This window comes from Lampris incognitus, chromosome 4 (assembly GCF_029633865.1).
Source record: "Lampris incognitus isolate fLamInc1 chromosome 4, fLamInc1.hap2, whole genome shotgun sequence".
NCBI classification, from domain to species: domain Eukaryota; kingdom Metazoa; phylum Chordata; class Actinopteri; order Lampriformes; family Lampridae; genus Lampris; species Lampris incognitus.
In genome coordinates this window covers 5,443,529-5,466,737 of record NC_079214.1, presented here as the reverse complement: position 1 = coordinate 5,466,737, position 23,209 = coordinate 5,443,529, and the positions used below count along the sequence as shown (strand labels likewise).

General features: G+C 45.6%; 1 protein-coding gene across 1 annotated transcript in view; it reads right to left on the bottom strand.

The window, feature by feature from the left end:
• The window catches only part of znf821 (zinc finger protein 821), a 41,608-nt gene that overhangs the window by 8,863 nt on the left and 9,536 nt on the right, over nt 1–23,209 (bottom strand). Inside the window, exons 2-3 of the mRNA XM_056278095.1 lie at nt 1,632–1,763; nt 1,369–1,487 (exon numbers count right to left, since the gene is read on the bottom strand). Coding sequence (XP_056134070.1) covers nt 1,369–1,487; nt 1,632–1,763 — 251 coding nt within the window. The remainder of the gene's footprint in view (nt 1–1,368; nt 1,488–1,631; nt 1,764–23,209) is intronic.

Here is a 23,209-nt window from a genome sequence, read left to right as displayed (position 1 = left end):
AACACATGTCAACGTGTTAGTCCGACGGCCCCCGAACTGGCCTAGGCGTTCTGCGCATGAGCCATAGTTCCCGCGGCGGTCTTTCAACCGGAAGTGGTGGAACAGCTAGTATCAACAGTATCAACATGGCGAGTGCTAGAGCGAGAACCACGCATTTCTGGACAGACGAGGAGACAAACGTCATGTTGTGTCAGCTGAAGGAGGTGAATATCCTGAAGTACATGGATGGAGGGAGAACGCGGAATGGTGAACTATTTAGGAAAGTGGCGGAAAAGTTGGACGAAGCGGGATTTAAAAGGACCCCCGAGCAAATCCGTGTTCGGTGGAAGCAGCTCAAACAGGCCTGCTACAACGCAAAGAAAACAACCGGAGGAAGGTCCAATAGCAACCACAACCAGCTGAAAGGGGGCATATCGCCACCTACCGTACCGGGGTCGGACATGCTTCCGTCAATAAATCAATTCTCCCCCAGTTCTTGTATACTGGGACAACGACAGTAGTCCAGTTACATGTCCTAATCGAGCTCTAACCGTAGCTCGACTTAACTGTGCATGTAAACGCAGTCACTCAGTATTCACTCAGTGCTGCCAAAACGCCATATTCATGACAAACAAGTGATACATGAACATCAGATTGTGTTCTTGTTGTGTCTTGTCATACTTTGGTAGAGTCACTCCTGTCTCCTTATGCTGCTGGTTGAGGCATTTCTACAACTGGTGAGGCGATGGATGAGTGTGGGAAGCAGCACAGGCCCTGCTGAGTCACTCGCGCTGACAATGCAGCGTCTCTGGTGGTAGTCACACAAAGCTGAAATATGCTTTATTTTCCAACAGAAGGTGCGAGGGGAACACATATCTGATCTACTGAGGCCTGTTTGGGTTTCTTCCCTGGACGGCTTAGCTTTGCTGAATACAGGTGGACTCATGTCTTCAAATATTTTTCGGATCTTATATTCTGATGCAGTGATCTGTCTCGATGCTTTTAAATACCTGATGTACACACAATACCACATCCAGGAGCTTCTTAGATGTGAATGGATCAGTGTGTGGTGACTCCTAATACCTGCCTACTTCAGTGACTTCAACCAGACTTTTGTTATGCAGTGACACGCAACCTAAGATAAAGTAAAATGGTTTTTCGAGATGCTAAGGGATGATTTAATTACAATGGGTCACAGAGTCTGGACATAAAGAGATGGATCTAAGCAAGCTAGGTGAGGAAGCCACTGTTAACCTACAAACTACCATGCACAATGGATACATCTGAACCGGTGCACGCCAGTGAACTGAAACAGCTTTTATTGGTTCAGAACCCCCCCCCCCCAATTTAATCAGTTTAACTAGTCCACTGCATCCCAGCAGTGCTCACCTCCTTGACTCCCGCTCCTTGTAAGCGGCACTGTGTTCTCTTGGTGGTCATGTGGTCGTCCGCTGAGGCGTTGGAGGAAGAGTCGTCTCCACGGCGGTCAAGGTCACTATCACTGTCTTCTATGGAGGCAAACACAGCCCTATCAATGAATAACAAGACGACAAAACACAGAGCCGGGCTTACTCTCACTAACGCCCCTCAGTCCGAGGATGTCCTCCCACGGAATCCAGTTCCTCCCAGATCCCCAACCCTCTGTCCTGTACCTGAGACACTATCCTGCTCCGGGAATTCCTGGGAGTTATGGCTGTGGCACTCGCTGTCCTCATTGAATTCGTCCCTGCCGTCCATGTTAATGGTGTGCTGGAGGCCCGCAATGGCTGAACTGTGGAATGGCCCTGTGGAAATAGACAGCAGCAGACAGTTTAGACTTCATCATAGAAGAGATTAGCATTAGTAAAGAAGAGATAAGCATTGGTTTTTGAAACAAGTAAAAAACACATGGGGAGGAGGATAGGCTGTAAGTCTGGCGTTAATAAAAGATTAAAACAGAAACACAGTCTACCGAAGCATGTCAACCACCCCATTAGTACTTACATGTGACGTGTGTGGACATTTCAAAAGACACAGAAACCAGGATATCACAGAAAATTTAATCAGTTCATCTGGACACAACGTTTATTGAGAGAGACGTTTCATCACTCGTTTAAGTGACCTCTTCAGTCTCAACTGACTGCAGGTACCCCCACCCTTATAAACAATATAGTGGCATAACAACTGAAACCAAATTTTCAGTTTCATATGCAAATTGCCATGACCATTAACTAGAGTTTCAATGACCATGTGTACTGTTGACAGAGGATTGGGGAATAGTTGCAAACACAGATGGCGACAGAAGTACTCTTAGCCCCCCCCCCCCCATGGTTCGGGGATGGTTGTTCCCTCTTCACATAGATGACCTCTTTGAATCCCAGTTCAAACAAGCGTTCCTCCCTATCAAGGATGTGCACATCCTCATCCTTGAAAGAGTGGCCACTGGCCTGTAGATGGTGTAGACTGTGGAGTCCTGGCCTGACGAGTCAGCTCTTCTGTGTTGTGCCATCCTCTTGGCCAGCGTCTGTTTGGTTTCCCTGATGTACAAGTGACGGCAATCCTCCCGGCACTTAACAGCGTACACTATATTGCTCTGTTTCTGTTTTGGGGTTTGAAAGCAACTGAGACGCAGTGTTTGGAGAACATGTGTCTCAATCCCAAAATACACAGCGCCAGAAATTGGTGCAAGGGTTGGGTCCTCTGGCACAAACAGAGCAATATAGTGTACGCTGTTAAGTGCCGGGAGGATTGCCGTGATTTATACATTGGGGAAACTAAACAGACGCTGGCAGGGAGAATGGCACAACACAGGAGTACTAACCCGTCAGGCCAGGCCTCCACAGTCTGCACCATCTGCACAGTCTACACCATCTACAGACCAGTGGCCACTCTTTCAAGGATGAGGATGTGCACATCCTTGATAGGGAGGAACGCTGGTCTGAACGGGGGGTCAAAGAGGCCATCTATGTGAAGAGGGAAGGACCATCCCTGAACCGAGGGGAGGGGGGGGCTAAGAGTACATCTGTCACCATCCTACAATGATGTGATTGCAACTATTCTCCAATCGTCTGTGAATAGTACACATGGCAATTGAAACTCTAGTTAATGGTCATGGCAATTTGCATATGAAGCCAATGGTTGGTTTGGGTCGTTATGCCACTGTGTTGTTTATAAGGGTGGGATACCTGCAGTCAGTGGAGATTGAAGAGGTCACTCACTAATCTATCTGTAAATAATTGTATCCAGATGAACTGATTCACCTTTCTGTGAGTTTCTTACCTGGATTATTGAGCATGCATAGAGACTTAGAAACCAGGCTAATTTTTAATTGACTTTTTTTCGTATTCAGATTTTCTTCTTTTTCTACTTTTAAAAGTTTTGTTCGTGTAACTGTTTTCCTTAATGCTAAGCATCTCCAACACTGAAATAATCTTAGTATGTGTTGCTCAACCGTCTCGGCTGTCAGTTAACTTGAAATCAAGATGTAATAACGTGGTTCAACAATATGGACTGCCCGATTGCCTGGGCGAGTAAAATCCCACGTCCCTTTAAAAAAGAAGTTTCAATAATTTTTTTATCACCGTTGTACCATAAATGATGTCCTCGTTCTCTGGCACAGTATAGCCCCGCCCCTTGGAGGCGTCGGAGAAGAGTAAGCCAGTCATGTGACGCGTGGCTGCCAGACCCGTCACTCACGAGAAAATGGCGGCGGACGCAGACACGCTTTATGAGAGGATTTCAATAATGCCGGAAAAGCGAGTTTAGTTGGGTTGCATTTGAGCATGTGGGCGGAACTCCAGCTATGTACTGCACTGTAAGTATGCCGGAAGTTTGAGAGCAAGGTGGATAAAACGGGGTCGTTTTTCAAAGGCACGGCAACGCCAACCCCTCCTCCGGGGCCTTGCCAGCGCTGTACGAAACACGACGGCTGAGGCACGCCAGGCACCTGCTAAACTGAGCACCACAGCTGCCAGGGTTTTATGCTTTTAAATCCTTTTACTGCATTTTTTTCCACAGGTTTATAAGACAAACAGAACAAATAGTAAATGTGCCTGTGAGTTTTGCCCCATGAAAACCCATATATATATATATATATATATATATATATATATATATATATATATATATACCCATATACATACATGTAGAATATATAAACGAAATAGAAAATAGAATAGAAAAAAAATTAAGAAAGGAGAGGATGGGGGAAGGGGAGAGGAAAACGGAGGGAGCTCAGCAATCCTGAGGGTCAGGGAGAACTGTCAAATGATATTGTCCAAAAAGGGTCGCCATGTTTTATTAAAGGATCTCGGGGAGCCTTTCAGGTAGAATCTGATTTCTTCAAGCTTGGTACATAGTAGAACCTCTTTAATCCATGGTCATAAGTGAGAGGTAAAATATGTTTCCACTTTAAAAGGATGAGACGACGGGCCAATAAAGTTGTGAAAGCCAGGACCTTTTGCAATTTTAAGGGAACGTTTACTTTGGGTGGAATGCGAAATATTGCTGTAAGTGGGTAAGGATCAATGACCATGTTGTAAGCATCCCACAGAGTTTCAAATATTTTTGTCCAGTAGTCTAGTAGCCTGGGACAGGACCAAAACTTAGTGGGTGAGTGTTAACACCTATTACAAATGTCACTGACGTTGGGGTACATCTTTGCTAACCTAGCATTGGTACAATGGATTCAGTGCAGAAGCTTTAATTGTAGCTGGCCACGCCTGGCACAAATTGAGGATGAGTGGCCCACTACCTAGGTCTGTCTCCAAGGAGTTTTTTGTTTGGGCAAGAAGGCCTGAGTTTAGTGAGTCAAATGGGCCATAAATAGTAGAGATGAGGCGTTTCTGCTGTGGATCCAGATTTAAAAAGGTATCCAGTGGTGACTAAGGGGGCGATTGTGGAAGTGAGGGAACTGTCTTTGTACAAAATGCCTGATTTGAAACAAATGAAACGTGGGAACTGGGTAGGCCAAACTGAGTGGAGAGTTCAGCAAAAGACATGAATATACCATTACTGTAAAGATCATCAATGGTCATAATGCCACTGTTTGTCTGTCTGTCAATTAAAGTCCAAATGTACAAATATTAAAAACTGGAGCATGAGTAGCGGGCCTATGCGAACCAAAATGTTTTCTGAACTGGGCCCAGATTTTTACTGACTGTGTAACTACTGAATTTGTACTTAAGGTAATGGGTAGTGGCAGTTGGGAGCAAATAACAGAGTGCAATGAAAATAAAGCGTTCATCTAAAATGACTACGCTTGGCATTTAACAGCCTGATAGCAGAAGGACTGAAGGGCTTAGAATTAGCAATTTGTTTTCCTAGGGGGAGCTATATAGCGCAGGCCCGAGGGCATTACAGTGAATTAACTGGACAGGACGTGGTCAGATTGGCTAATAATTCCTTTTGCTTTCTGGGCCACACGTTTCTCCCAGAGAGAGCACAAGTCTCTGTTGGACTCTGATCTTGGAGCAGACCGTAACGATACTGTTTGGGGTATTCCTGTCCTTCACAGACAACCCATTAAACCAACAAATACAGGAAAAAGTTAAACGACTTTCATTAAATGACTGATAGAAAATACACAAGATGGTGTTACAGACATTAAAGGAATTCAGCTTCCGCAGTAAGTGAATTCTTTGTTGTCCACGCTTGACAATCGAATCTGTGTTCACATCGAACTTGAGTTGGGAGTTGAACACAGTTCCCAAGTACTTATAAGTGTCAACAATTTGAACATCCTCACCATGTATAGTGCTAGCTTTTGGTTTATCACTGTTTCTCCTAAAATCAATGATAAATTCCTTAGTTTATGACACATTAAGGTCAAGGAAGTTATCATCGCACCAATCAACAAAGGCAGGTAGGGCACAACCGTGATCTGACTCTGAGCCCTGAAGAAGACAATAGTGCGGTATGGTCAGAGAATTTCACCAGGTAGCTACCCTCTTTAGAAGACCTGCAGCTGTCTGTATACAAAATAAAAATCAGGGGGGGAAAGAACACAACCCTGCAGTGAGCCCATGTTCGAGACCAGGACATTGGACATAACTCCATTAACTAAAACCTGCTGGATTCTGTCTGTTAAAAAGCTTAGAAGCAACATTAAAAGCTGATCAGGTAAGTTAAAATAAGAAAAAGCATACAAACACAAGAGAAAATAAAAGGAAAATGTGGAAGACGTAAACCGAGACCACAGTAATCCAGACCAATGTCCAGCAAAAGGAAAAGTGAAATGCAACAAATGCAAGAAAATAGGACACTTTGCTGTAGTATGTTACACAAAGAGTGTGCGGGAGATAACAGAAAATTACAGTGAAAGTGCTGAGGAGTCAGTCTTTTTGGGGTCACTCATAGAGAATCAGACAAATTTGGATGCAGTCATCACTGAGGATGAGCCGCCATGGCATACCACACTGTACCAGGGATCGACCGATTATCGGTATGGCCGATTATTAGCTTAGATATTGTAGCGAATTCGGGGGACAACGCAACCACAGGAACTGCCGCGGCCGGGAAGCGAACCCGTAGTATCGCCCGCACCGCAGGAGACATCGCTAACCGCTAGACTAAAGGGTCACACCCGCGAGCCAGCGGCCAGCGTGTCTACTTATCCATGCACGTTACAATATTTTTTCACATTATCGTTATCGGCATATTTTTATCGGCCCGCTGATTAAATTAAAAAAAAAGTCCGCTGCGCCGACATGCGCATTTCCGACGCAGCCTTCGCTCTCCCGAAGCACAGGACGACACTCACTCCAACAACACAAACACACAAGAGAAGCATCGAGGAGTCAGACCACTTTTCTAAGGTAAGAGGCGCATGCCAGATGCCATACAACCCACTCGGTCGGTAAGAGAAGCATGCGTAACGGTAGTTTCTCCGCCCCCTCACCCACACCCACCCACCCACCAAAGAGCATAACGTCGGTCCGACACGAACTCCACAACAGCTTGTCAATTCAAACGGAGAACACAATTTCCACTACTGCGCTTAACCCTCAAATTTAACTAGGCTGAAAGAAGAAAACGAGCGTGTGACATTTTAGTTACACAGAGAAAGAATGTCTGAGTGTTGCTGTCAGCGTTGCGTATGGACGCGCCGGAAGAGCGGCGGCCATTAAGCGCGGTAGTGTTGGTAAATAAGGGTTTACCGCTTTAAGAGCAAGATCTGGGCTGGACTCTGATTGGTTGGTAGGGAGGGGGGAATGAGGAAGTTGTAGTTGTTGTGTGGCGCGAACGGTATTGGGAGCTCCGCGCAAGTGAAAGGAAATATTATCACTAAGAACTGTGATATATTGGACCCATGTCAACGTTTTGTGCAGCTGTGAGGAAGGATTAAACGTGTTTCCAGAGAGAGAAGACGGTGTCTTCTCCATTTTCAGACGAAGTGAACTATTGAACTGTGTTGGGTTGTACTCCGGAGTTTAGCTAGCCAGCTAGCACCAGGCAGTGACGGACAGCGCCAGCGAACTTCGGCCCTGGATCCCAAATAAATTCGGTTCCCCTGTAACTTCCGGCGAAGGTAGTCAGAAGACGGAGACAGGAAAAGTAAGTGTGCTTAGTTTGCATGTGTAAACTACTAATAAGACACGTTAGCCCCTAGCTAACGGGTCTGACCCTTTAGCCGAGCGGTTAGTGATGTGGCCTTGTGGTGCAGTACACCCCGTATCGAATCCCGCACCGGCCAAGAAAATAACCGGTTACACGTGTAGTTTTATGTAGTTTATTTCCACGAATGCTGGTTCGTTTTGTATTAAGACTCCGCGGGAGTTGTACAGGGACACATTTAGTCGTTGCAATTTCCTCCAAGACGAAACGGAAAGGTGGGGTTGCGTCGCCCGTCTGAAGATGTTGTGTTTGTTCAAGCGGACTCGTTCCCTCTCGGTCGTGTCTATTGGCGTGTTTTATGTTTGTAGTCGGGTTTCTACGGCTTGTGTGTGATATGACGGCGTGCTTATTCTGTACATTGTCGTGTATTTGTTCGACGGTGGATTTGATGACTGCGGCGTTGAATGCAGTTAAGATGCCAGTAACGGAGGAACCACGGTGTCGTATATTTCCTGGAGGCAGTGATAAAAAGTATTTCTGATTCTGATTCGTGGCATCGTGTACAACATATTTTGATGTCGTATACAACATCGGTGATCCCAGACGTCGAGGTCGGCTGGTAACGCCGAAATCCTATTAGGGACACATTTTGACTGTTTACATGACGTTAGAAAAAGTGGATTCATTGTGTTAGTCCGACTAAAACTGGACTTTTAAAATAGATGTAAACGTGGTAGTCCGACTGAAATCGTACTAAATCGAATTTCTCTAAGTCGGACGTTATAACGCATGATGCGGCTGGGGATGGATTTACTCCGGCATGTGTACGCTTCAGTCGGCCCCGAACTGGCCTAGGCGTTCTGCGCATGACCCGTAGTTCCCGCGGCGGTCTTTCATCCAATAACAACCAGCTGAAAGGGGGCATATCGCCACCTACCGTACGGGAGTTGGACATACTTCCGTCAATAAATCCATTCTCCCCCGGTTCTTGTATCCTGGGACAACTACAGTAGTGCAGTTACACGGGCTGTAACCGGAGCTCGACTAAACTGCGCATGTAAACGCAGTGATCGTTACTTACGCACTTGCGGCAACGACTGCAGGCTGAGGATGTGTGGGTAAGAGGACGCTCTTAAAGATCAGCAGCTCATTTTTAAAAAATAAAAGAAATGAACATGAACCCAGTGTAAGATTCGAAATAATAAACGTGAACATGAACTAGTTCGTTGTAATATCCGTAACGTTGGCTTTTTCGTCTTTCCCGCCCTCCCCTCCCACACACACACCAACAAGTGTTATATTCTTTGGTAGAATAACCACACGAAGTATATCTTAGACCGCTAGCTTCCAACATACTCCGACAGGTTCTCAGCAGCAACTCACAACAACATTCAAAGAGTCAACCTAACCTACTGTTACTAGTGACCTAAGAATACAGCGCCCTCTAGCGGTTGGCGGTATCGAACTCAATGTAATATAGGGTAACTAGATTACTGAACACAACAAAAAGCATAACGTCGGTCCGACATTAACTCAACAACACAGAACAGTTTCCACCGCTGTGCTTAACCTTCAGATGCAGCGAGGCTAAAAGCTAATGCGTGATACTTTAGTTACATACAGAGTTATTGTCAGTGTTGGACGGCCCTTTCACGTGGAACTACATTCTCTCAACCGCAGAACGTCCATCTGATTTCTGCTGATCCACGGCATAACAACGTGCGCTGCATACTAGGCGCACTTATGCGAAGGAAAACGGACATTCTGCGGCCCATTGGGCCGTCAGACGGCAAGATAAAGCGGCGGAACTGATCAAAACATAGCGTACACTTAAACGGATTTCATTTCTTTAGGTGAGCCGCTAACCACCGTGGCACGGTGGTGGCACGGTGGCGCAGGGGTTAGCGCGGTCGCCTCATATTCAATTCAATTCAATGCAAAACTTTATTGCAGACTCAGGGTCCATAACAGACAAAGACAAATAGGTAAAAGACAAACCCCAGACAACACAAAGGGTAAACACAATAACATAAATGGAACAAATCAGTGTCTTATAAGAAGGCAGCTATACCAGTGGTCCCACTGCCGGGATTGGTAGCGTGTGGCACTGAATCTTATATGAGTTAAACTGTTGATTACATTATCAGAGTCATCGAGCCGGCAAATAAATTTATAAATTAGCTTTCTTAGAAGAGCCTGAAAGGTGTTGACTCCTGCAGCCACAAACATTTCACTTGCAAGAAGATCCTGGGTTTGAGCGGGTGCTCCGGTTTCCTCCCACAGTCCAAAAACATGTAGGTCAGGTAAATCGGCCGTACTAAATTGTCCCAAGGTGTGTATTTTGTGTGGGCCCTGTGATGGCCTGGCGGCCTGTCCAGGGTGTCTCCCGACCTGCCGCCCAGTGACTGCTGGGATAGACTCCAGCATCCCTGTGACCCTGAGCAGGACGAGTGGTTTGAATAATGAATGAATGAATGAACAGGTGAGCCTTTTCTGGCTAAAATGCGTTTTGTCCCATTCCTCAACTTCTGTGCCGGCTACTCCTGCTGAATCTCCAAACTGGGAGTGCACAGACTACCATCTACTGCAGGTAATACACTAACTGTCGATAAGTACCTCATATAACCCCACTTCAAAAAAAACCCTAACTATTTCTTTAAAGATAAGAGAAAGGGAAAATAATAACACTAATGTACATTTTTCCATTCAGTTCAGTCAAAGCCTGCTGGGAGCACTTTAACCAAATTATGTGGAGTTATTTTAATATTATAATTATTTAGTTTGATCAAAGTTTACTTCCTGCTGTTCATGCTGTTTGATTCATTCCATTTTCGTGTTTTGGAAGTTATTTATTTCTAATCAAAAAAGAATTCCACTCAGATAGTTATCTAGTGCCTTGAACATCATGCACTTTATTTTTTCTCAAATATTTTGTTTTACATAAAATTCAATCAAACATGTTAATTTAATGGCAGCCTTGTGTTGGGGTTTGTGTTGCTGTAAATTTTGGCACAAATTTTTTTTACATTTACTGCAACTGAATATCGGCCAAAATATCGGCTATCGGCCTCCGTAACTTACCAATAATAGGTACCGTATCGGCCCTGGAAAAAAACCATATTGATCGACCCCGCAAATACCCCAGTGACATTTAAAATTGACTCGGGGGCTGATACATCAGTAATCTGAGAAGCTACTTTTGATAGCCTAGTCAAAAAGCCCTAGCTTAAACCTGTGAAGAGACCACTTGGAAGCCCAGGCGACACAGTGGCCACTAGAGGGTAGTTTATGGCCAAAATTAAAGCTGAGGTGTAGAACAAGCTGCGTGATTGCTATTTTAGAGTAGTTGTAGTCAATTCATGTGGAGAAAACCTGCTTGGCCGGGCTGTAGCTACCAAGTTGGGTCTGATGAAGCGTCTGGACGAAGTTAATATGTTCTGTGACATGGGCACATTAAAGGGAGATCCCGTGAAGATTGTGCTGAAAGAGGGAGCCGAACCCTACAATGTAGCCACACCATGACGTGTCCCTGTTCCACTACTACCGAAAGTGGAGGAAGAATTGAAATTAATGGAGTCAGTGGGCATCACTGACTCCAGACAGACAGCGTTTTGTGCAGATGATTATTTTATACTTATCTGTTGTATTAACCTTTTATTGTCTACCCTGCTTTGTTTTGATTTTATGCTGTCTGACATAGTGCTGCTTGTTTTTTTAACTATGTTCTGTAGGGTGTCCTTGAGTGCTCTGAAAGGCACCCACAAATAAAAGGTATCATTATAATCTTAGAAAAGGTTACACAATCAACGCAATGGTGTGCACCCATGGTTCCAGTCATAAAGAAAAACAATAAAATCAGAATATGTGTCAATTTGAAGAGGCTGAAGGAATGTGTGGAGCGAGAAAAGTTTATGTTGCCTACCATTGACGACCTGCTCCCCTAGCTAGCTGGGAGCACAGTCTTCTCAAGCCTGGATGCTCAGCAGATTCTGGCAGATCCCCTTGGAGGAAAACTGCGCCCTACTAACAATGTTTATCACCCCACTGGGATGATATTGCTTCAAACGGCTGCCATTTGGCATTACTTCAGCACCTGAAATATTCCAAAGGAAAATGTCAGAGCTACTACAAGGGCATAACAGCGTAATAGTATACATGGATGACATCTTAGTTTTTGGAGAAACAAAACTATAACATGACATGAGACTCAGGAGAGTGATGGAGCCCATCAGAGAATCTGGCCTCAAGCTCAATAAAGAGAAATGCAAGCTGTCTCAATCTGAACTGGACTTTTTAGGGCAAGTGGTAAACAAAGATGGCATTAGGCCAAGCCCTGAGAGAGTTGCTGCTATCACAGATGAGTGCCCCTAAGAACATTGCGGAACTACGACAGTTCCTGGGGATGGTGAACTATATAGGTCGCTACCTGTCAAACTTGTCCACCCGTCTCCAGCTGATGAATGACCTGCTGAAATCGGACCGAGAGGGGATTTGGGGTCCTCACCAAGAAAAGGCCTTCACTGAGGTAAAATCACTGATACTCTCAGCACCAGCTTTGGCCTACTTTGACCCCGGAGACCCACAGTCGTTAGCGCTCAGCCGAGCAGCTGCGGCCTTGCAGGCCTACTGATGCAGGAGCATGATGGAATATTGAAGCCTGTGGCATTCTGTTCCCGTACCCTAACTGATGCAGAATGAAGATACGCCCATATTGAGAAAGAATGTCTGGCAGGTGTGTGAGCGTCAGAACGTTTCTATCAGTATCTGTGTGGCCTAGAGTCATACAAGCACTTCACAGACCACAAGCCTTTGGTCACATTGATCAATTCAAAAGACCTGGACATGACATCCCTCTGCTGCCAGCGCCTCCTCATCAGACTGATGAAGTTTAACCCTGTGGCTGTGTATGTCCCCGGAAGAATCTCATCGCCGCCGACGCATTGTCCCAGCACCCATTACAGAGCACAGAACCGGATGGCCTGGAAAAGGAGGTCCAGGCATATGTGAACGCTATAGAGGGCAGCGTGGGAGTAAGGAGGCCGGTCCTGGAAAAGATCAAAGAACAGACAGAAATGGACAGTGAGCTGCAGAAATGGACAGTGAGCTGCAGTGTGTCCTTAGCTACATAAAGAACGGCTGGCCTGATCACATTAAAAGCATAGCCATGTCAGCCAGACCATACTTTCATGAGCGCAGAGCACTGAATGGAGTCCTAAGACGCGGCAACCAGATTGTTGTCCCATGCAGCATGCGTGACGACATGATCCAGAAGATCCACCAGGGTCACCAGGGGCTGACAAAATGTAGACAGCACTACGACAGTGCCATCTGTGGCCAGGCATTGGCAATGACGTGAGAGAACTCATACAGTCATGTCGACACTAACATCAACCATCGATCTTGCATGCTCCCTTGACCCGGTCCCCTCCCCTCTTCTTCAGTCTACAGCACCTGAACTCCTTCCTTATCTAACCCACCTCATCAACCCCTCCCTCCAGGCAGGATGCTTTCCATCTGCCTTCAAGACTGCTAGAGTCACCCCCCCCTCAAGAAACCATCACTTAACCCCTCTGATGTCAAAAACTACAGACCAGTTTCACTTCCATCCTTTCTATCCAAAACTTTCGAACGTGCTGTCTTTAACCAACTTTCTTTGTACCTCCACCAGAACAACCTCCTGGACCCCAACCAGTTTGGGTTCAGGGAGGGTCACTCGACAGAGACAGCCCCTCCTTGCAGTGGCAGAATCACTACACTCTGCGAGAGCAAACTCTCTCTCCTCTGTCCTGATACTCCTGGACCTGTCAGCTGCGTTCGACACAGTGAACCACCAGATCCTCCTCTCTACCCTCGAGGGGCTGGGTGTCACAGGCTCTGCATTCTCAATGTTTGCAACGGGTCACTCCTACCAGGTGACATGGAGGGGATCTGTGTCTGAGCCTCGCAGACTGACTACAGGCGTTCCACAGGGTTCAGTTCTGGGTCCTCTCCTCTTCTCTCTGTACACGACATCCCTGGGTTCTGTTATTCGCTCGCATGACTTCTCTTACCATTGTTATGCCAATGACACCCAGCTGATCTTGTCCTTTCCTCCCTCTGACACACAAGTAGAGACACGCATTGCTACGTGCTTGACTGACATCTCGGAGTGGATGGCGACACACCACCTGAAGCGCAATCTGGACAAGACAGAGCTGATGTTCCTCCCGGGGAAAGGTTGCCCAGACCGAGACCTGGCCATCACCATTGACAACACCATGGTGACACCATCTCGGACTGTGAGGAATTTGGGTGTGATCCTGGATGAGCAACTTTCGTTTGCTGAAAACGTTGCATTGGTTGTTCGCTCCTGCAGATTTCTCCTCTATAACATCAGGAGGATTTGCCCATTCCTCACTGACGAGATGGCACAGGTGCTCATCCAGGCTCTGGTCATCTCCCGGCTGGACTACGGCAACTCCCTCCTTGCTGGCGCCCCGGCGTTGGCCATCAGACCTCTGGAGCTTGTTCAGAAAGCTGCAGCTCGTCTGGTGTTCAACCGCCTTAAGTTCTCCCACACAACTCCCCCTTTCATGTCCCTACACTGACTCCCAGTAGCTGCTCGCATCCAGTTTAAGACTGTGGTGCTAGCCTACAGGGCAGTGTAAGGAACAGCTCCTTCCTATCTCCAGGCCATGGTCAAGCCCTACACCCCCGCCCGACCACTTCACTCTGTTGCCTCGGGACGCCTGGTTGCCCCGTCGCTCAGAGGCCCTTGCTGCCGATTGACCGGTCACGGCTCTTTTCTGTCCTGGCCCCACAGTGGTGGATTGAACTCCCCACTGATGTCAGGACAGCGGAGTCGCTGCCAATCTTTCGGCAAAGGTCGAAAACTCACCTCTTCACGAACTACTACCCCGTTACTTGTTTTTCGCACTTATTGTACTCACTCATTAAAAAAAACATCTCTTTCTTGAACTTTTACTTTAGCACTGGTTTTGCTCTTAGATGCTTATTTAGATGCATTTATGACCTCTGATGACTAGTAGTTCTCCTGATTTCCTATGTTAAATGCACTTATTGTAAGTCGCTTTGGATAAAGGCGTCGGCTAAATGACTGTAATGTAATGTAATGTAATGTAATCAACCGACCCAGCCAGCACAGGGAGCCCTTACTTACTACAGCACTGCTGGAGCTGCCATGGCAGAAAAATCACAGCCGATCTCTCTGAGTACAAAGGCCGAACATACTTAATCATACTAGATTACTTCTCAAGATGGCTGGAAATTCTGAATTTGCCAAAGAAAAATTGTGAGACGGTAATTGGAAAGGTAAAAAGCACCTTCATCTGTTGCAGAATACCTGAAGAACTCTGGACGGACAATGAACCACAGTTCTCTGTGGAACTGTTCCAAGAGGTTTGCTGCAGAGTTTGATTTTCAACATGTCACTTACAGCCCTCACTTCCCCCAGTCAAACGGCATGGCTGAACACGCTGTGAAGACAGCCAAGGCTATTCTCATGCAGGATGACCCCCACCTAGCAGTCCTGAGCTACCGCTCAACACCAATAGAGCCTACACGGGAGAGCCCTGCTAAGCTTATGATGGGGTGGTGCCTACATACAATCCTGCCAACCCTCAACGTAAATCAAAGACCTGCCTGGCCTGACCTGGAGAAAGTGCGGCTAAATGACAAGCAAGCCAAGCAGTCCTATGAGAGGTTTTACAACCGCAAGTACTCAGGAAAGCCACTCCCTCCTCTCACATATGGTGACCAAGTTCATCTCAAGATTGATGGAGAGGAAACATGGGCGAAGACAGCAGTTGTGCAGCAAGAGGAAACGGCGCCACGGTCGTTCACACTACAAACAGGACGAGGTGACACACCGCGAAGGAACCGCAGGAACATCCAGTTGGTGAAAAAGAAACTCCTGCAGAAACACTGGTGGTCCCGCGTGAGTCAGTACATCCAGAGACACTCACTACACAACCTGTCAGCAGCCACCCAACACCAGGTCCTGGAGGTTCTGTTGTCACAAGGAGCGGATGTGGTGAGATGGACGGCATATAGGGCAGAATCATCCCTGCCTCCTCTCTATCATTGGGCTGTGGTAGTCTACCCACTCTCCTTTAGTTAGACTGTTTATATTACTACTACTACTATTTTTGGCTGCTCCCGTTCGGGGTCGCCACAGATCATCCATTTCCATTTCTTCCTGTCTTCTGCATCTTCCTGTCACACCAGCCACCTGCATGTCTTCCCTCACCAAATCCATTGTTGTTTGTATTAGTAACAGTTGATTATTGCCTTCATACAGACTTTGACTCACATGTCTATTTTATTTTGGGGGAAAAAACCCAGGAAAGTTTCGAATGGAATTTATGATTTAAGACTTGTAGTTCTGGGAATTAAAATGGGAAATCCTTCATTTTGGAGGGGAGCTGTCACGTGAAGTGAGTTTTCAGTTTTTGAATGCAAGTCAGCGCATGCTGCACACAGTTCGGGTTTTCGCAGGTCTGACAAACAATAAAGTTGTCCACTGCTGCACACACATGAACGTGTCCGAGTGTCTTCTCTGATAAATCAGATTAAGCCAGTAAGTGTACAACAACACCACAGCACTCACAAAAATTATTAAAACACAGAAAAAGTTGATTTTGTCCATAGAAAATTGTGAAGGTTTATGTATGTGCGTGGGTGGGTGGGGGGGCTTACATCTGCTCAACTTCTGTACTATTCTATAAATGTTGTGCGGCTATGATTTAACAACAAAGGTGGCTGAATGAATTTTGATTAAATGTTGTGAGTGACATACCAGGAATTCTGTTAGGTTTCATGAAAGCATACCATTTGTCTCTCTTGAGGTTTGCCATGGTCATATCTGACTACCTTTCGGAACCATTCTCGGAGGACCCAAGAGCTGCCAAGTTCCTCAGTGTCCTGGCAGACTCCGCAACTGATGTGAGCATCCGTGACCTTGAGGGAGTTTATGTCAGGATCCTGAAGGATGGAAAGCCAAAGAATGTGTTCTTGGCAGTAGAAGAACTCCACCATGCCATTGCTGTCGGACACTGTGCAGCTGTTGATTCTGGTAAGTTAACTTTAAACTCATTTGAAGAAACATTTGTTGATGAAATTGTGTTGTGTTTCATAAATAGATGTTTGACGCTGGTTAAAAAACGGTAAATAATTAAAGGGACACTGACATCAAAATCTGAAAATTCCTATTGATAGGCTATGTTCCGAGTTGGAATGTGACCACGGAGAAATTCAGTGGCTTCTGCAGCCACTCGAGAGAGATCTTTGATTGACTATAGATGGTGTCCAATGACAAATTGTGTCAGTGGATACATAGACACCAGTCAATTTGCATATAGGGTGTGTCCGTAGCGAGATGCTATAAAACCACGGAGAAGCCGTTCTTTCTCCCCCTCCTGCTAACTACTTGGCTCGAGTTTGTGCTATTTTGCTGAGACTTTATTATCGATCTTGCTACAACGTAACGCCATCTATCTATCTAACAGTTATTTGTATCACCAAATCCTCCTCCTCGAAACTGTAATCCTCGCAGGGATCTCCCTCTCGCTTGCCGACATTTTTTGTAAATAACAAGTGACGAGCAGTACCGAGCCCCACCCACCCAGGAAGACAGTAGCCAATAGCTTTGAATTCATAAAACCACATCTATTTTTGGTTATGATTCAAACTCCCAATGTTAAAAAAATGTGTTCAGAAAGGGCATGTCAGTCTCTCTTTAACTGGTCACTCTGTAAACAGTATTTCAGAAAGTTGGCCTCCCATAGTGGAGGCAGAAGTTACTTGGCTTTGGATTCGATGGAGCCTCAGTGATGGTCGGGAGGCGCATCAAGTTATATGTTTTAAGAATATGTGCAGCTTCCCCACTTGAAAGAGACTGATGCATCTACCCGAAGGTATTTAACTCGATTCTACTCAATAACCAAAAAGCTCTTCCTTTGTTTTCCCCCCCTCCTTTTATTTTGGCAGGTTAGGCAGTTTGGTCTGATCCATCAGTCATTAGTCATTTGCTGTTAGCCAAAAGCCATAAGGTGAAAAACCTTTGAATAGAAAAAAAAATATGTACAAATATGCTATTGCACATAAATGTAAATGGACAAAAAAAACATTTGTAATTATTGCAAGAAAACAAACATTAAGCATCTGTGCCTTATTTCACATAATTATACACTTTCGTACATCAAATGCAAGTAAAGGCAATACCCACCGCTTTTTCTTTTTATCATCTCCATTCCCCGTACGTCTGCTTGACAAGAATAATCAGATTTGCAAATGGATTTACAGCCAATTTACTTGGATTAAAGAAAAACAGACAAACTAACTTGCACCCATGAACATTAAAGAGTTAATCAAACCACACGTAAATGAGCTGCTGACCTCTGTGGCATAAAACCAACGCAAACCCAAACTGGTTTGGCAGCAGCAGTTATCTTCGCCAGAGAAAGTCCCTCAAATGATCCGTTCAACATCTTACCGGCTTCCTCTCTCGATTTCGTAATGTATTACAATACTGTTACAGTGAGAGCGATCTTTTTTTTTTCCTTTAGTGCGGCACTTCCTCACTTCCGGGCCGCTGTCCCTCCTATCTGATGCTTCTTATGCTCTGGGGAGTATGAGGGCAGATTGGTTCCGTCTGGTTTGTTCTCTCAATATTCTGTTTGTTACTGGATTCTTGTCATTTCTTTCTTTATTTCTACTCTATTAATTTGTATAGTTTGACTTGACAGGTACTGCATGAATTAATTTGAAATTCATTTATGTCTAACCCAGTAATTTTTTATTGCCTATACTAATTTGTCCTTCTGTTCATATGGGTGACTGAGCTCCTCAAAGGCCTCTACATACAGTACCACTATTCGCCCAAAGCCTGGAGACAGCTCAAAGTGCTAAGTGGGGTCCTCCAGCATAAGAGCTGGAAGCCGACCAATCTGGGGGGGGGGGGGGGGCAAGGTGGCTCCCGCATATGGAGAGAGCTCTTGAGACCCTGGTACAGGCTCTGGTACAGGATATCCTAAAAGTTTTGAGCTGGTTAGTTGTTTTCCTCTGTATTGTTTTGAGTGATCAGTATAGTTTGGTGTTTAGTATTACTGACATTGTTATTATGTTGAAATGGAGCTGCCAGGAGAGCGGAAAAGAGGAAGGCCAAAGAGGAGGTTTATGGATGTGGTGAGGGAGGACATGCAAGTGGCTGGTGTGACAGAAGAAGATGCAGAGGACAGGAAGAGATGGAAACAGATGACCCGCTGTGACGACCCCTAACGGGAGCAGCCAAAATTAGTAGTAGTAGTAGTTATTATTTGCAGTCTAAGTCTAACAGTTCAGGAGGACAATGTTACACACCCCAAGGCTTTACAGGCCTTTGAGACTGTACTAATCATGCTCACAAGCACGCACTCAGCAGCTGGAGAGAACCTTGAAGGCTTTCTTCAGGACTCCACAGAGGGCCAGTTCCATGCAGTGCAGCTCCAGAGCTTTAGCCAGGAGAGCAGGGATAGATTTGACAGGTAGCAAATGGAAAAAGGCAAAATAAGAGCATTTGTTGATTTAGTTCAATTAGCCTGTTGTTCATAAAAGGGCTTACTCAATCATGTTCACTGCGTGACATTTTAATTGCATATTGTCCCTGCCTTTAAAACAAACTATTTAAAATAAAATTTTACGTCGATAGATGGAACAGCCAACTCCTTGATGCAGTCATCAAAAGCATGAGGAGCTGTTTCAAGGACCTGGAGAGTGACAAGATTCTTCAGGCAGCTGCGAGTTTGTTGGACCCAAGGGAGTGGCCCACAGAGGCGGCAGACCTGGGGTCTCATTTATAACTGTTGCGTATGCACAAAATGGAGCCTTAAAGAGGCGTATGCCACTTCCCACGCAAAATTTGTGATCTATAAAAACAAACTTGACGGGAGAATGTGCGCACCTGTACATAAACTCCATGGCGCACGCCATTTTCGGCTTTTGTGTGCATGTACACTTTTAGTAAGGATCCTACGTACTGTTTTATAAATGAGACAGAGCAGACCATCGCCGTGTCACCACGGACCAGTTTGCTGACATACTGGATAGGGAGGGCTGTGACAGGTCAGGCAAGGCACCAGGAGTAGCCAAGCACAGGTGTTGATCAAAGCGCTGCCTCAGGTCCAACAAAGCAAGGTAAGGACAGACTGTTTAACAGATCCTGGTAGGCTGCAGAGCTTCCCCAATCTGCTGATGGTGGTTGAGCTGATCCTCGTGCTCCCACTATCCACCGCTGCCTGTCAGCGTGGCTTCAGTGCCATGAAGCGCATTAAAACAGATTGGTGGAGCAACCTTTCAGTTGAAATATTGTGGAAGCTGCTATACATGAGCACTGAGGGGCCAGCAGTTGCCAATTTCGATGCGGCACGTGTTATACAAAGATGGCTGTCAGCAGGGCAGAGAGCACGTCGGTGTAATTAAGATTTCTATTCGTATGAAGTCATTAGGTTTTTATATGTGACGCATCTGCTATAGCCTGTTCTTTCACTCACTCACTCACACACAGTTGAGCTCACTCGCTCAATCACTTGCAGTTAATGAGACCATCTCTGGGGAGAAGGACGGAGGGATGGATACCATTTTCGATAATCAAGAATGTTTGTTGCTACGCATCTGTGACACACTGTGTCCTTGTTATGTTTCACTTACTTAAATGAAAATTAAACATGACAGTTAACTCTATTCTTTTTTGTTATTTGATAACCGCTAATGACTTAAATAATTTGTATAGGGGCAAGTAAAAATTGACTTAGGGCAAGTAGATTTCTGACCCACATTAACGTTGAACCCTATGACAACCTCCTGAAATTAATACAGTGACACTTAAAATAGTATAAAAGGAATTATTAAGACATAACGCTGCGGATTTTAGCCTAAATATGTGGCCTTGGTTAAAGCTAGGGTAGGCAATTTATTGTCGAAGCATTTTTTTTATATATTTGTTGAAATTGTCTTTACATCCCGGTAGCAAATCAATAAAAAATGCTCTGACAAAGAAAAAAAAATCCAGTATCTGTGGCTATCGCAGGCCTGTAATAAGCCTGTCCAATCATTTCATTCAGTCTCCATGAAATGACTGGATGGCCTACCTACTTGTCTACATACCTACCTGCGCACATACCTACCTGCGCACTGTGCCCGTGCACTCATTGCACATGACCAGAGATATCCACAAGGCTAGCGAGCTAGTCGCACAAGAATGGCAGAGAAAGTACAGCCAAAATTTCCAGTTGGAACTATACCTATGACAGCTTGCGCCGCTAAACAAAGCAAGAAAAGAAAGACAGGAGTAGAAAAGGCTACGACCACAAAGGTTGGCTAAAGCAAGTGGTCAAACCAGAGTCAACATCGGTATGACTTTTCAACGATGGCGAGAACTGAAGGAGTTGAAGGGCCTGAAAAGATGGCTAGGGATGAAAACGATCCTGCTCCCCAACGCTCTCTTGTGGACTGACTTGTCCTCCAGCAGTAGTAAGGCAGTGCGTGTTCATGTGTTTTCGGGGAGTGGCTTTGGAGGGAGGCCTGAAGGGAGGGGTTTGGATCGTTTCGGTTGGATACTTTCAAAATCTTGCTTACTCTTGCTGGTTTCTCCAAAGTTGCCTGCCCCAGCTTTAAACAACCCCAAAATGGGAAGCTGTAGTACGAAGAGGACATAAATAGTCATGAAGAGATTTTGGAATTTGATGCATTCGGAGCATTTGAACACCTCTGTAAAGGAATCATGAAGGAAGCAGATTAGAAACTCTCATTCAGTTCTCCCCTTTTATTTCCAAAGCTGATCGACTTCATCTTCTTCTTTCGGCTTGTTTCCTGTTTCCCAGGGGTCACCACAGCGGATTTGATAGTTTCCATCGGCACCCTGTGAGGGCACAGCACCTGACCGATGGTGGTGGTTGTTAACCCGGGCCTTGACCGATCCAGTATGGTTTTGTCAATCCGCATAAAAGATCGACTTCGTAACTGACCCATTTTAACAATTAACAGGTTCAATCCACGGGGAGGTTTACTGCAACATATCATAGATTACAAAAGCCTTCAGACATTTCCCAGATACAGAACAGGATGCTTTCTATATGGAGCAATGTGAAAGCAAAAGAAATGGATGGCATTTCGTCAAAATGATAGCATGTACCCATTCTTTCAGTGAAACGATGGAGGTGCTATGGGTAAACAAATAACAAGAGACCCAGCTCACCTATCCTTCTTTCAAACAATCAGCACATAAAATGTTCAACTGGCATTTTGTCAGCATGTTGCTGTTAAATTCTCACTTAGGCTGAATGTTAAGATTGTTATCAGGCTAATAATTCCTGTACTATTGAGATGCGACAGCAGAAACATAACCTCTGACTGATTATCACTTTTTTTTGGGGGGGGGGTTTCCCCTCTTTTTCTCCCCAATTGTGTCCGGCCAATTACCCCACTCTTCCGAGCCGTCCCGGTCGCTGCTCCACCCCCTCTGCCGATCCAGGGAGGGCTGCAGACTCTGCAGACTACCACATGCTTTCTCCAATACATGTGGAGTTGCCAGCCGCTTCTTTTCACCTGACAGTGAGGAGTTTCACCAGGGGGACATAGTGCGTGGGAGGATCACGCTATTCCCCCACCAGTCCCCCCACCTCCCCCGAACAGGTGCCCCGACCGACCAGAGGAGGCACTAGTGCAGCGACCAGGACACATACCCACATCGGGCTTCCCACTTGCAGACACGGCTAATTGTGTCTGTAGGGACACCCGACCAAGCCAGAGGTAACACGGACACGGGGATTCAAACCAGCAATCCCCATGTTGGTAGGCAATGGAATAGACCACTACGCTACCCGGACACTACTACTACTACTACTACTACTACTACCACTTTCAGCTGTTCCTGTTAGGGGTTGCCACAGCGGATCATCTGTTTCCATCTCTTCCTGTCCTCTGCATCTTCCTCTGTCACAACAGCCACCTGCATGTCCTCTCTCACCACATCCATAAACCTCCTCTTTGGCCTTCCTCTTCTCCTCTTACCTGGCAGCTCCATATTCAGCATCTTTCTCCCAATATACCCAGCATCTCTCCTCCACACATCCAAACCATCTCAATCTTGTCTCTCTTGTTTTGTCTCCAAACCGTCCAACCTGAGCTGTCCCTCTAATATACTCGTTCCTAATCCTGTCCTTCTTCATCACTCCCAATGAAAATCTTAGCATCTTCAACTCTGCCACCTCCACCTCCTGTCTTTTCATCAGTGCCACTGTCTCCAGACCCTGTTTATCACATTTTAAATGTCGTTAAATATCAAGTCAAATTTTATTTACACTGACCTAAATCAAAACTCACCGAGTTGCACAATGACACTTGTGCAACTCGGGGAACACATGTCAACAGAAGGAACCACTGAAATAGTTCTGACTTTAATGAACCTCCTATCAAACCCTTACAACGGCTGGGAGAAGCACGGAGAGGCTGCGAAGGTCAAGCATGAGCAGATCTAAAAGAAAAGCGGTTCAGTCAGTCAGGCAACAAAATAAAGATCTTTTATAAAGGCTAAACGTGTGAGATTGGAGGTGGAATGTGATGTGTGGATCACATGAGAGCTCAGTTAATTCTGTCATTGTAATTATTAAACATATGTATAGAAAGTCTTTTTTCCCCACACATTCAGTGCATGTAGTCCAAG